Below are 12,898 nucleotides of genomic sequence, written 5' to 3'. Positions count from 1 at the left end.
ATGGATATGCTGGCAGGCAGAGGCTATTAGAAGCAAAGTACTTCTTGGAAATTTGTGCAGGCACTGCAGTTTTAAGATACTGTCAGGCACCAAACTGACAAACACAGGAAGATGGTTAGACGTACAAGGATCTTAAACTAAAAGCTATAAATTGGTGGAAGGTAATAAAAGGACCTACATATGAAGGTATTTTATATGAGCAAGTTCTTGATGAGCATCAAGTTTGAAACAAAATTTTCTAAAATAAAATGTTATCGTAACTTTTTGTATAATATTTTAGTGCAAAGTATTCATAATGATGCACATTTTTTAAAGTCATCACTTTAATGTCACTGTAATGTTTGAGGAGGTATAATAACTTCCATAAGGCCAGACAGATGATGAAGTCCTGTGTAGTAATTTAGCCGTGAACGACTGTGCTATTTGGACGTGCCTGCTACGCTGCATGCATGTATGCGTCTGGGTATGGACGCATGTGTGTGCATGAGTATGCTTGGACTGATGCATTGAATTATGACTGTAATTCTGTCAGAAGCATACAAATTGTACATCAACTTTAGAGAATGTACAGATAAAGCACGTTGTAATGGGCACATAACAGTTGAATATCACTCCTCCAAGTTGAGAAACATTTAAGTTTCTTACGGAAGATTTTGAAATCTGGAGGTGTGTAAGTAGGATATTTATATAAATACAATTTATATATGTATAAGTAGGATATGTATATACCTACACACATGGAGAGCATATACGTGACCTACACATGCACACACACACGGGGTACGTACTTTAGGAAAGAGGACTTTGAGAGAGGGTACCTCAGCTCTCACTGTACACTTCCTGCACTCTCACTCACAGCATCACAGAACAAGAAAGTCTTGCCAAGAATAATCCCAGGTGTTTCCACACAAAGGAATTTTGGAATGCACAGACCCACTTAAAGAGTCACACCTCCAGCATTTCCTGCACAGCAAAAATATGCACAATCACAAGTAAAAATAAAACACTGAGGCAGAATGTCACTGTATTTTAAAACTATACTTTGAACAACTCTGCAACCAGCAAAGCTGAGCTTGGCAACTCTGAACTGGCCCTAACAGCAGGGGCAAGAACAGTGCCAGATGCAGTGAAGCCTGACATGCATGTGCAGATCCAAGAAGGAAGAAGAATGAGAATGGAGAGAAAGAAAGACTCAGATCCCGAGACAAACTATCTCTGTGAGGCCTCTGCGGTTCACACCTACAGTAAAAGACAACATTTACTGAGGTACGGACATGACCCAGACACCATCGAAGTGCTTTGCAGTTTTGTCTCAAGACACCTTTAAAATCATGTGAGGAGGGAGATGCTAGTATCAGACGTATGGCATGGCTGAGGGACGAAAGACACAGAGATTAGAATTCATATTCTCAACAAATTACAAAATGAGGTCAAGATTCGTATGTGGCTCAAAAGTTGATTTTGGAACATTTATTACACACACAAATACACATAAATATATATTTTACTACTTAGCAACCAATCCTTCCTTCATTTCAAGCTATGGCTTCCATTCTTTTCGACTCATCTCTTTCACTGTCACGGGGAAGTAACTGAATAGAGTGGATGGACCCCTCTGACATGTATAGTTGCGCTGATTTTGAGAGAGAAAACAAAAATAACCATTAAATAGTGAAACCCATATAGGCATATTTGTATTCTGATGCCATTCTTTGGCAGGCACGTTATAGAACATACTTGCAAACACATCCATCTACAATACTCAGCATGTGCTGTTATTGCTACTGCTATTACAACCCAAGGGATCACTTTTTATCCAGACAGTGTGGCACAAATAGAACATCCTGCATTCACCATATACCATGAGTTCAATGAGTCCTACTACATAATCAATGCCTATGCTCAATACATTTGCTTGGGAAATTTATTTTCCATCAAGCTCTCTGTGGAGTCCTAGGTTAACTACCTGGGCAGTGTACTGTATTTATGCACACACACTATCCACTTGTGAGCCACTGTTCTACTCCCCCCATTCTGGGGGCGCTCAACACTCTGTGTCTGTGGAAAGGTTGAGGGGAGCAAGGTAAGCAGTAGGCTGCCTTGACAACTCAGTTCCCAGGTCAACTTACCAAGAGTTCAGAACACAAGACTTCCACTGTTTCCCTGAAGTTCGGGAGGATACTGCACTTCAACTTTTTGCCAGCCTCCACGGAAGAGCAAGGAAAAGGAGATACGCAGCTACACGATTCACCAGACCCGAGTCAGCTAGAGACCCCATGCATGCATAGCGCACTTGAAAATCTCACAAGCCTGATGGCTCCATTTAACCTTTAATATATCACACTGTTTTCTTCCTCTTCAACATACTCTTTATCACTTTTTTTTTTTTTTTTTTTAGATTTTAGTTATTTGACAGAGAGAGACAGACAGGGAGAGAAGGAACACAGCAGGGGGAGTGGGAAAGGAAGAAGCAGGCTCCCAGAGGAGGAGCCTGATGTGGGGCTCGATCCCAGAACTCCGGGATCACACCCTGAGCCGAAGGCAGACGCTTAATGACTGAGCCACCCAGGCGCCCCTATTTATCACTTTCAAACTCTCTCCCAAGGTGTTCCCCTCCAAGCGGAACGAAAAAGTGTAGGCCCATCTCCATTTATTGCTTATTTTCTACTTAATTTCCATGTGTATTTTCTCTTTATAAAATACTTGTTTTTAGTAGGAGTCCTATCATCAGGGCAACAAGGAGTAGGGGCAGCACAGGTTAGACTGAGACTTTGAACTCCGTCACCTGAGGGTTCTGCCTGCTCTTGCTACGACTCACATGTGGAAAGACTGCGGATCCCTTACTGGAGAAGACATACAGATGACAAGCAGATGAAAAGCTGATGCTCAACATCGGATGTCATTAGAAAAAAGAAAATGCAAACGACGAGTTATAATTACATGCATTAAAACAGCTAAAAATCAAAATACCGACACCACCAGCAGAGACGTAGAGCAACAGCAACTTTGATTCCTTGGTGTTGGGAACGCAAATGGTACAGCCACTTTGAAAGACAGTTTGGCAGTTTCTCAGAAAATTAAACATTCTCTTTACCATATGATCCATCAGTTGCACTCCTTGGTATTTACACAACGGAGATAAAAACATATCCACACAAAAACCGGCACACAGATGTTTACATCTTGGAAGCAACCAAGATGTCCTTCAATATGTAAATGGATAAACAAACTTTGTTATATCCAGAAAACAGTATATTACTCAGTGATAAAAAGAAATGCAATATCAAGCCATGAAAAGACACAGAAGAAACTTAAATGCATAATTAGTAAGTGGAAGGAAAGTCTTTATACTACATGGTTCCAACTACATGGCATTCCAAAAAAAAAGCACAAGTATAGAGACGTAAGAAGGTAAAAAGATGAGTGGTTACCAGAGATTTGGGAGGAGAGAGGGATGGGTTGAGGGATGAATAGGTAAAGCACAGAGGACTTTTAGGGCAGCGAAACTACTCTGTATAATACTATAATGGTGGATTCACGTATTAGTGGATATATGTCTTTATGTATTTGTCCAAAACCATACAATGTATAAAAGTAGTTGAACTCTAACATAAACTATGAAATTTAAGTAATAATAATAATGTCAATACTGGCTCATCGATGGTACACATGTACCACACTGATGCAAGATGTCAATACTAGGGAGAAATACTAGGGGGGGAAGAATGAGAGGTATATGGCAACTCTGTACTTTCTGCTTAATTTTTTTTTAAGATTTTATTTATTTATTTGACAGAGAGAGAGACAGCCAGCGAGAGAGGAAACACAGGTAGGGGGAGTGGGAGAGGAAGAAGCAGGCTCCCAGCAGAGGAGCCTGATGTTGGGCTCAATCCCAGAACGCCAAGATCACACCCTGAGCCGAAGGCAGACGCTTAACGACTGAGCCACCCAGGGGCCCCTCTGCTTAATTTTTTGTAAATCTACAACTGTTCAAAAAATAAAGCCTATTAAAAATGATTTTTAAATGAATAATTTTTTAAGGATGATCTGCCTGATTTCACCTTTCTTCCCTTGTTGTGTTGCTCTCTCTTATAATGTCTTACATTCTCCCCAAGTCTTTACAGTCACGCATACCTTCTTCTGAATTTAAAAACATCACTAAGTTCTATGCGGGCGCTCTCTCTCTGACGGCTCCTGGGACATAGAGACCCCCTTCAACATTACCCAATTACATGGTCATTTGAAAATTATTGTCTCTATAAAGAACAACATATGTGTTGTTTTTTTTTTACCCATATCTCCTAAAGAACAACATATGTGTTGTTTTTTCTTTTACCCATATTTCCTTATTTCATTTATTTTCTCATAGCATAACTTTGATACAGTAAAAATGATACCCTAGAGATTATGATTTCACCTGGTAACTATGCAAAATATCAATTAGCTCAATAGTGCTTCTGGAAGTTGAAAGGACATCCTTTTGGTTAGGTCCAGTTATATATCAGAAGCGGTAGATGGATTACTTTCTAGTATCACTCTTTTCAGTACTGCCATGTTTCCTCTACTCTTTCCCAACATATTTTTAATTGTTCTATCACTTCCCCTAAATACTGTTTTTCTTATTGCTTGGGTACCCTAGGATTAAAAGCAAATACCTTTATTTGTCATCATTTCAATGCATTCTAAAGTTGCAAGTATAAAGTGCTGATGAAAAAAAAATTTTTTTAATTTCTACCTCATGACTCATTGGCACCTCTAACTCACACTCTATAATGTTCTTGTGATATATTTTCCAGATGCCACTTCCCTGGTGTTTCTTTCATTAAGGACCATTCTAATGTGCCTTTATATGAATTCCAAGGCTCTCTTGAAATTCCAAGAGAGCCTGTTCTATATATTCATCAGACAGAGACTTTTGCTATCTTTTTCCCAGAGATATCTCACTGTCCAATGTCATCAATCTGACTTACATGAGAGGTCAAGAGGCTTCACTTCCTTAGAAAAGGAACCCAGGCACACCACACACCCCCAATAATCTAGTCAGAATGTCAGCATCTCATCCCACTGCCATCAGGCCAGCTTTTTTATATTGTAGTCATAGGTCAGAAAGAGTCTGGGTATGTACTGCTATCCTAATTTGGGCTTCTAGTATTTTGCAAACCAGGTTGTTATCTATAATTTGCATAACGAGTGACCTAGGTTACCACAGTCTGTTAAGATATTACAGCTTCATAAAACCACCTGAGCATTTCATTTTTTGATGCAAATAATCAATATGCTCTTAATGAATTTTGAACACTGTGTTATGTATGCTAAGAAAGAAGGGTAGGAAAACAAGATATAAACACTAATTTTTAAAAACATATTTAAATGATCATCTAACATGTAAAATTAAAAATTGCATAAAAACAATTCTGTGAAACATTTAATTTGTAAGGCACTGATGACAATTTCAAGAACCTGAAATTTCCAATTCTTGAGCAATCCCTTGAAATACAGCACAAAACTAAATATAAAAAATTTTAATTACATAATTCACCCTGAATTTGCTGCTCAAAATATTTTTGTGGTCTTTGGTCCACGGTGTCTACATTTAACCATCAAACTAATAAGAAAGACGAGCCTGTTGTAAAACAACTTGTCTTCCAAGACTTGTTTTGTTTTTCGTGGTGCCCCTTGGTTGGAGAAAACAGATAAATGTGTTGAATCTATAAAATTCCTGCTTGTTATGTCATTTTTAGGGGAAGAAAAAATAAAGAGTGGGAAGAGAACATTTTCTGAATATCTACTATGTTTAGGGCACTGTACTAGAAACTTTCTATTTACTACCTGTTAAAACTTTGCAAATGGCCTCTCACTTCAGAAATTCTGTCACCATTCTAAGGTGACAAAACAAAATCAGAGTTTAAGTAACTTGACCAGTCAGGTGGAGGTGGACTTAAACAATGGTTTCTGATCCCAAAGTCAGTGTTTTTCCCCTTCCCCAGTGCTGCCTCCCTTATAATTTGTTGGAATATCTAGCACTGTAACTAGATCAATTCATAATTTCTAGTGTATTTACCAGGAAAAAAAAAATGCTTTCAAGAAAGTTAATGCACATTACTGGACTTGCTCCAGGTCATTACACTTAACTAGCCATTGTATTATACAACAGAATTATAGCAATACTAAAAACTGCCATTCACTGAAGTTCTCATATATATCAAACACTCCACCAGAACATTACATATGCAACCATATTTAATCAAACCTCAGAAAACCTCTATATAATACATATTTTTATCCATATTAGAGATGAAAGAAAAAGATTCAGGGAGATGAAATAATTTGATAATATGGATAAAATACAGTATTGTGATCCATGTTACTTGGATTGACACTGATGCCCATAATCTGTCCACCCTGTTCCATCCTTATCTTCCATTTAATAAGCAAACTGTGTCACATTCCAAATTAAGCACAAGTGAAGTACAAAACACTTTTATTAGGATAACTGTGTAAAGGACACAGTGATTGTTGTTAAAAGTATTGCCTTGCATTGGATGAATTTAGTTCAAAAGTGTTTAATGTGAAAAGTAATTTCCTTGAGAGAAAAAACTCACCCATAAATACCCTAATCACCTGAATTTTTGGATTCACCTATTTTTTGGATTTTAATGTAATTTCATTGTTATAAAAATTAACTCAATTTGGGACTATACCAAAATTAAAATCTTGTGCACAGTGAAGACAATCATCAGCAAAATGAAAAGCCAACCTTTGAATGGGAGAAGATATTTTCAAATGATATATCTGATAAGAGGTTAATAATCAAAATATATACAAAACTTATGTAATGATACCAAAAAAACACAAAAACTTGATTAAAAAGGGCAGAGGATCTGAATAAACATTTTTCCAAAGAAGACATACCAAGATGGCAAACAGACACATGAAAAGGTGCTTGAAATCACCAATCATCAAGGAAATGCAAATCAAAACTATAATGAGACAGCACTTTATACCTGCATGGCGAGAACCAAAAAGACAAGAATAATGAGTATTGGTGAGAATGTGGAGAAAAAGGAACCCTCATGCACTGTTGGTGGAAACGTAAGTTGGTGTAGCCACAGTGGAAAACAGTATAGAGATTCTTCAAAAAATTAAAAATAGAACTACCAAATGATCCAGCAATCCCACTACTGGGTATTTACCCAAGGAACACAAAAACACAAATCAGAAAGATATACGCACCCCTATGTTTACTGCAGCATTATTTACAATAGCCAAAATATGGAAGCAACTCAAGTGTCTATGAATAAAGAAGGTGTGTGTGTGTATGTGTAGATAGACACACATAATGGAATATTACTGAGCCATAAAAAAGGATGAGATCTTGCCATTTGTCAAAACATGGATGGACCTAGAGGGTAATATACTAAGTGAAATAAGTCAGAGAAAGACAAATGCCATATGATTTCCCTTATATGTGAAATCTAAGAAAAACAAATGAATTAAAAACAGAAAGCAGAAACAGACCCATAAATACACAGAACAAAGTAATGGTTGCTAGAGGGGAGGGAGTAAATGGATAGACAAAATGGTGACGGAGAGTGGGAGATAAAGGCTTCCAGTTATGGAATGAACAAATCACGATAATATAAAGTACAGCACAGGAAATATAGTCAATGGTATTGTAATGGCATTGTATGATACGGAGGGTAGCTACACTTGTGGTGAGCATAGCCTAATGTATAAATCTCTCAAATCTTTGTATTATACACCTGAACCTAACTTAACACTGTACATCAATTATACAGCAATTAAAAAATAATAAATTCAATTATTTCATTAAGATCTTTCTGAAATATATCTGTGACAGAAGTTGATAGAAGTTAGAGGTATTCACTATTTTCTGTCCTACTCATGTTAAGTCAATCACATTTTATTCAATGCATTGATACTCTTAATTTAGAATTTCTAGGTAAATATTAGCCACAATTATTATTGAAAAAATTCCATATTCTAGAATATTAAAGAATGAAAAACAACACTTATCAGTAATTATCTTCCAATAATAAGTGCTTTAATAAGTGTGTATGAAATCTGTTTTTCAACTATTCACACGAAGACAAGCTATCCTTCATATAAAAGTGACAACAAAGTATTAATACTTTTAATCTTTGTATTTTAATAAATATTTTTAACACCTTCTATTCTGGGGTTTTCACTATTAAAAAACAGCACAGTGGTGATTTAAACAACTCTGGGTTATTTGACTTTATCAATATTATACTTTTTCCATTATCTTGTTTATTATTCAAATAAGTTTATATCTCTATCACTCCAGTTAAAACATCCTTTCTCAACACACTGTTAGGTATCTTACCAATTCCCCCTTTCATGTGATCATTTCTGAAATATTTCATAATTCCTTTCCAGTCTTTCAGAAATGTGTTCCACTTTTTGCCACCATCCCCTTCATAAGATATCTTTCATTTAGCACGTATTGTCATTTTCCTTGGACCTTTTCTGTCCACACTTTCTCTGACTCTTCCCCGGGTCTCTCCTGACAGTGGCCCTTTAAATCTCAATATTCTCTGTGAAGTATCCTCGCCCCTCTTTTCAGCATTTCTCTTCTTTAAATGATCCCTCCAACTACCATGCTCTGAAATATCATACATTTATTGAAACCCAAGCCTACGCTTTCAGCCTCTCTCTCCTAAACTACCCATTTAATCACTAGTTTTCCCCTTAGATTTATTCATCTGAATGGATTACTACATCAAGTTTAGTATAGCTAATTAAATTGATATTCTTCTTCTCTAACCCCAGGAAACCTGTTCTTCCTTCTTTCACATTCCTGGTCTCAAGTAACTGGGTATAGATATGATGGAGATTTTCATAGGATGAGTTCCTCCTCTCCATGGCACAGAGGTCCCTACACTCTAAAGCTAAGATAAGACTTCTGCAGTGTAACCTCCAGCCCTCCTCTACTCACTCTTCACTTCTGTGGTCCTAGTTTTATTCCCCTTTGCCTGTCAGTCCCTCTTCTTACTGAATCCCAGCTTCTTCACTCATCTCTCTCCATTATGGGCAAAGAGTATGTCAATCCTCTGCACAAAGCTTCCCAGTTTCCACTTGCTTAGAGGTTAAGCTCCAGACCCTTTATCAAAGTTTGAAGGTTCTCTTACAATCTTCCCCAACCCATCAAACTGGCATTATATCCATTCATTCCCACCAAAGATCCTAGACCTGAGTTGCAGTACTTTCAAGACCTAAGAATGTTGTTGTGTCTTTCATTTTTATTTTCTTTCTTCTTTCTGCTTGAAATGGACCTCCATGCCTCCCAGAGAAAAAAATTCAGCTCTCATCCTTCAAAATCCCAATCAACATTTACTCCTCTTTAAAACTCTCCACAGCCCCCTTTATCAGCTACACAACATCCCTACTGTCACAGTGTTTTGTTCATGAGTATGGTACACCAGGTTGTAATTGTTGTATATTTATAGTATTGTTCAATTGTGAATTTCTTGAAGGAAGGGATGACAATAGCCTAGTCAGACTCTACCTCACTGACTCCATGTAACTCACAGTGAGTCCTCAGTAACTCATATAATACATAAACTTTCATATTCTATATATTATATATCACATATCATGTATTATAGACCTTATTATGTACATATATATTACATGTATAATTACATTAATAAACTAGGTATATATATGCATATATGTATTTATGGTATAGGTATGTGCTTATGTGTATTTATGGTGTAGGTGTGAGAAGATGTATACATATACACCAAACATGTTAAGGCTGAAAAGGCCCTTAGATATCATCTTTTCTAATCAATGAATATTACAAACTCAGAAACCAAGAACCCAAGTCATTAAATGACTTTGCCAATGCTCTGCACCTTGTCAGTGATAGACACACTGTTAGAGTTCCTGTCCTAGTTCCTTATCCTTTTATTACATCCCTGTAATTCAATGATCTGACCAATAATGTGACTCCCTATAATCTGCTATACCAAGACCAAGCATATTCTATTGGAATAGACATCCTGAACAGTCTCACCTCATTTTCTCTCCCAATTCTCTTCGTGACTCTTTATTTTCCTCAAGTGATACACACTTTTGATTCTTTCATCTCTACATTTTCATTTCCAGTATATCCCTCCCCTTTAAATATTCCTGTGTTCTTATAACAACTCTCAATTTCTTTATACAAATAGTAAAGCCTCCTTTCTGCCTGGAAAAAAAATGAAGAGGTCTTATTTTCCTCCCCAGCTTAATTCATTTTTTTCCATCAAACTGAGGACGATTACCAAAGGGATGTCATTATCATCCTCATCATGCTAGCTTGTATTTGCACACGCACATAACTTTGAAATTTACAGATTACTTTTTCATAACTCATTCAATCTTCATAACACTATGAATGGTCAGAAGAAGGTATCATCACATTTATATGCAGCTGAGAAAACTAGGGGTCAAAAGTTAAGTGAACTGCCAACGTCCCTATAGCTAGCAAGAGCTGGAACTGGCACTGGAACCAAGGTCTCCATATCCTTGCTCCTGAGACTTTTCCATTATTTTAAACGGTTTATTGGCTTGTGTTCCCACCATGACATTTATGTTGACATATATTGGCACCTCAGATGCTGCACAGTGAATGTTGCCTACACTCTTCTTCGATCTGAATTACTGCTTGGCTTTTCTTACTTTAATAGCACAAATTTCAACGAGGCAAGTACTATTTTGCCCAACCCTTACCTGAGAAGCTCTTACCAAGCATCCAAATAATACCATTTAATGCCAAATTATAGTTTGATTACTGTTTGTTGTTATGACTGAGTCTTTGAAAAGTAAAATCATGGGTTTAGCTAAATTAGAGGAGGTCTTCAACTCTTTGTTTCAAGTTGAAATAAATTAATATGATTTCATCTGCATCCACTAATCAACTAATATTTAAACTTCCAGTGTTAACAAGAATGTCTAAAGCTAACATCCAAGTGGCTTTTCTAAAAGCGTGTGTGATATTTCTTGCAACATTTGGAGACAAATTAGGTACTTTGGCTTGTAATAAATTTCTGTTCAATCTGCTAAGTTGCTGGATAGATGCAACTTCTTTAAAATTTCAGAATAGCGGTGTAATTGTAGAGTAAACTAACCGGTCTGCAGCAGGGGGCTACAGACAGTTGAAGCCAGGAAAGAGACCCACTCTGTAACTTGTTTGCAATCCCATGACAAATACACCTTTTCCCTCCTTTCTATCACAGCCTTCTCTTAATGTTCAGGCATTGCCAAGAAACTCTTAATTGAGCCCTACCTCTAAGCAATAGGAATAATGCTTCTCACTTCATTCTTATAAACATGCCAAGTTTCAGGACTGCTGAAGAACTCTCCACGTCCTTTAGAGGGGGGAAAAAGAGCCACTAGGGAAAGGGGAGTAATTCCTCACTTGGTATTGTTTTCCTGCCTGTCACTGTCCCACCAGGACCTCGAGTCAGCACTTTGCCTGGAGGTTCTGAGGCACAATTAGTTACTGCTTTTGTTAGTTGGCTGAAAACAAAGCAGAAGAATTCTCAAGGCAGGAAAAGTTTAAATCTAAACATCCTTAAAATTGTGCACTTTAAAAATCGCGCAATTCACTACTTAAGAATTGGTCATCACACCCTCTGCGCGAGATCACTGGAGCCCCATTTGCCTTTAACTGTTAGGACTACCCTCGCTTGGCTTGTTTCCACGTGTCCCACATATCACAAAGCTATACTTAAATTCAACTCTATGCCCACATATATCATGGCATTGAGCAAACTGCCTAAAGACAGAATAAAGAGCGGCTCGAAGCTGTTTGCCTGTTCTTTGCTGGAAATATATTTAAGAAACTCCTAGTAGAATGAAAATCCAGAGGTTAAAAACGCACTTCATTATGAAAGTGCGGTGTTGGTTGTCCTCATTAACTACAGAGCTGCGAGAGAAATATCATTCCAGTGACTCACTAATGCCTCTTAGTTGTTAGGTTTTTCTCTCCTAATAGCATCGGACATGACCTAATTTGCTTCCTAGTAATCACAGTTTTTACCTTAAGATCCCAGGACACCCGGGCTTTCAAGAAGCGCAGGGGTCCCTCCTGAAGCCCAGCAGTTTTGTAATATGGACCCAGACGCGAAGATGAGAAGAAGGGAGAACTCTGTCCCACTTACCAGTCTTCCACAGATACAGGGTGGGTGCCTCAGCCTCGCCCTGAGCCGCAGCCCAGCAGGCTCCCGGGCGCAGCAGCAGCAGGAGCAGCGGCAGCAGCTGCAGGACACCCCGGCGCGGGCCGGCAGCGCCTGGGCTCCGGGACGCAGAGCGCCTCGCTGGCAGCTCCATGCCGCCCGCTGCCGCTCCAGCGTCCGAATCCGGAACGCGGTTGGCAGGGAATTTTTCTTTGCCCTCACACCGTCTTCCCAAAGAGTACAGAAAGCAAAGCTCTTTCCTGCTATTGTTCGTTTCAGATGAAAAGGAGGGAAAGCGCGTTTAACACCAGGGAACAATAGCGTCCGCGGTGGCTGTGGGGGCAGCGGCCACCGCCGCTGGCGGGGATGCTGCTGCGGCTGCCATTCCGCGCAGAGTGGCAGGTCCTAGTGGAGAGGGAGGCAGCCGTCCGCAGGGGGCCCCAGCTGACTGAGCAGGTCCTTGAGGTCTGGGAGGCAGCGCAACCCCGTCGTCGCCAGCTGGAGAGAGAGGAGGGGGGCGTGAGCCGAAAAGGAGAGAGAGGGGGCTGGAGGCAGGAGGCGGTGAGAGCGCCAGGGCAAGAAATGAAGGAGCGAAGGGGAGAGGGGACACCCCGATCCAACACGCCCGCCCAAAGAACTCCCTTGCACATGGTGCGATGAAATATGTTTGGAAGGATACACCAATAAAA

The 12,898-nt window shown here is 38.8% G+C and overlaps 1 protein-coding gene across 1 annotated transcript in view; it reads right to left on the bottom strand.

The window, feature by feature from the left end:
• Positions 1 to 12,521, bottom strand: part of THSD7A (thrombospondin type 1 domain containing 7A) — a 435,785-nt gene extending 423,264 nt beyond the window's left edge. The window contains exon 1 of the mRNA XM_008686526.2: positions 12,195 to 12,521. Coding sequence (XP_008684748.2) covers positions 12,195 to 12,363 — 169 coding nt within the window. The 5' untranslated portion in view covers positions 12,364 to 12,521. The remainder of the gene's footprint in view (positions 1 to 12,194) is intronic.
• Positions 12,522 to 12,898: the final 377 nt, after the last annotated feature.

The sequence above is a fragment of the Ursus maritimus genome, unplaced genomic scaffold, assembly GCF_017311325.1.
Source record: "Ursus maritimus isolate PB19 unplaced genomic scaffold, ASM1731132v1 scaffold_3, whole genome shotgun sequence".
In the NCBI taxonomy this organism is placed as follows: domain Eukaryota; kingdom Metazoa; phylum Chordata; class Mammalia; order Carnivora; family Ursidae; genus Ursus; species Ursus maritimus.
The sequence above is the reverse complement of the archived record's forward strand: the minus strand, read 5'-3'. Positions and strand labels throughout refer to the sequence as shown.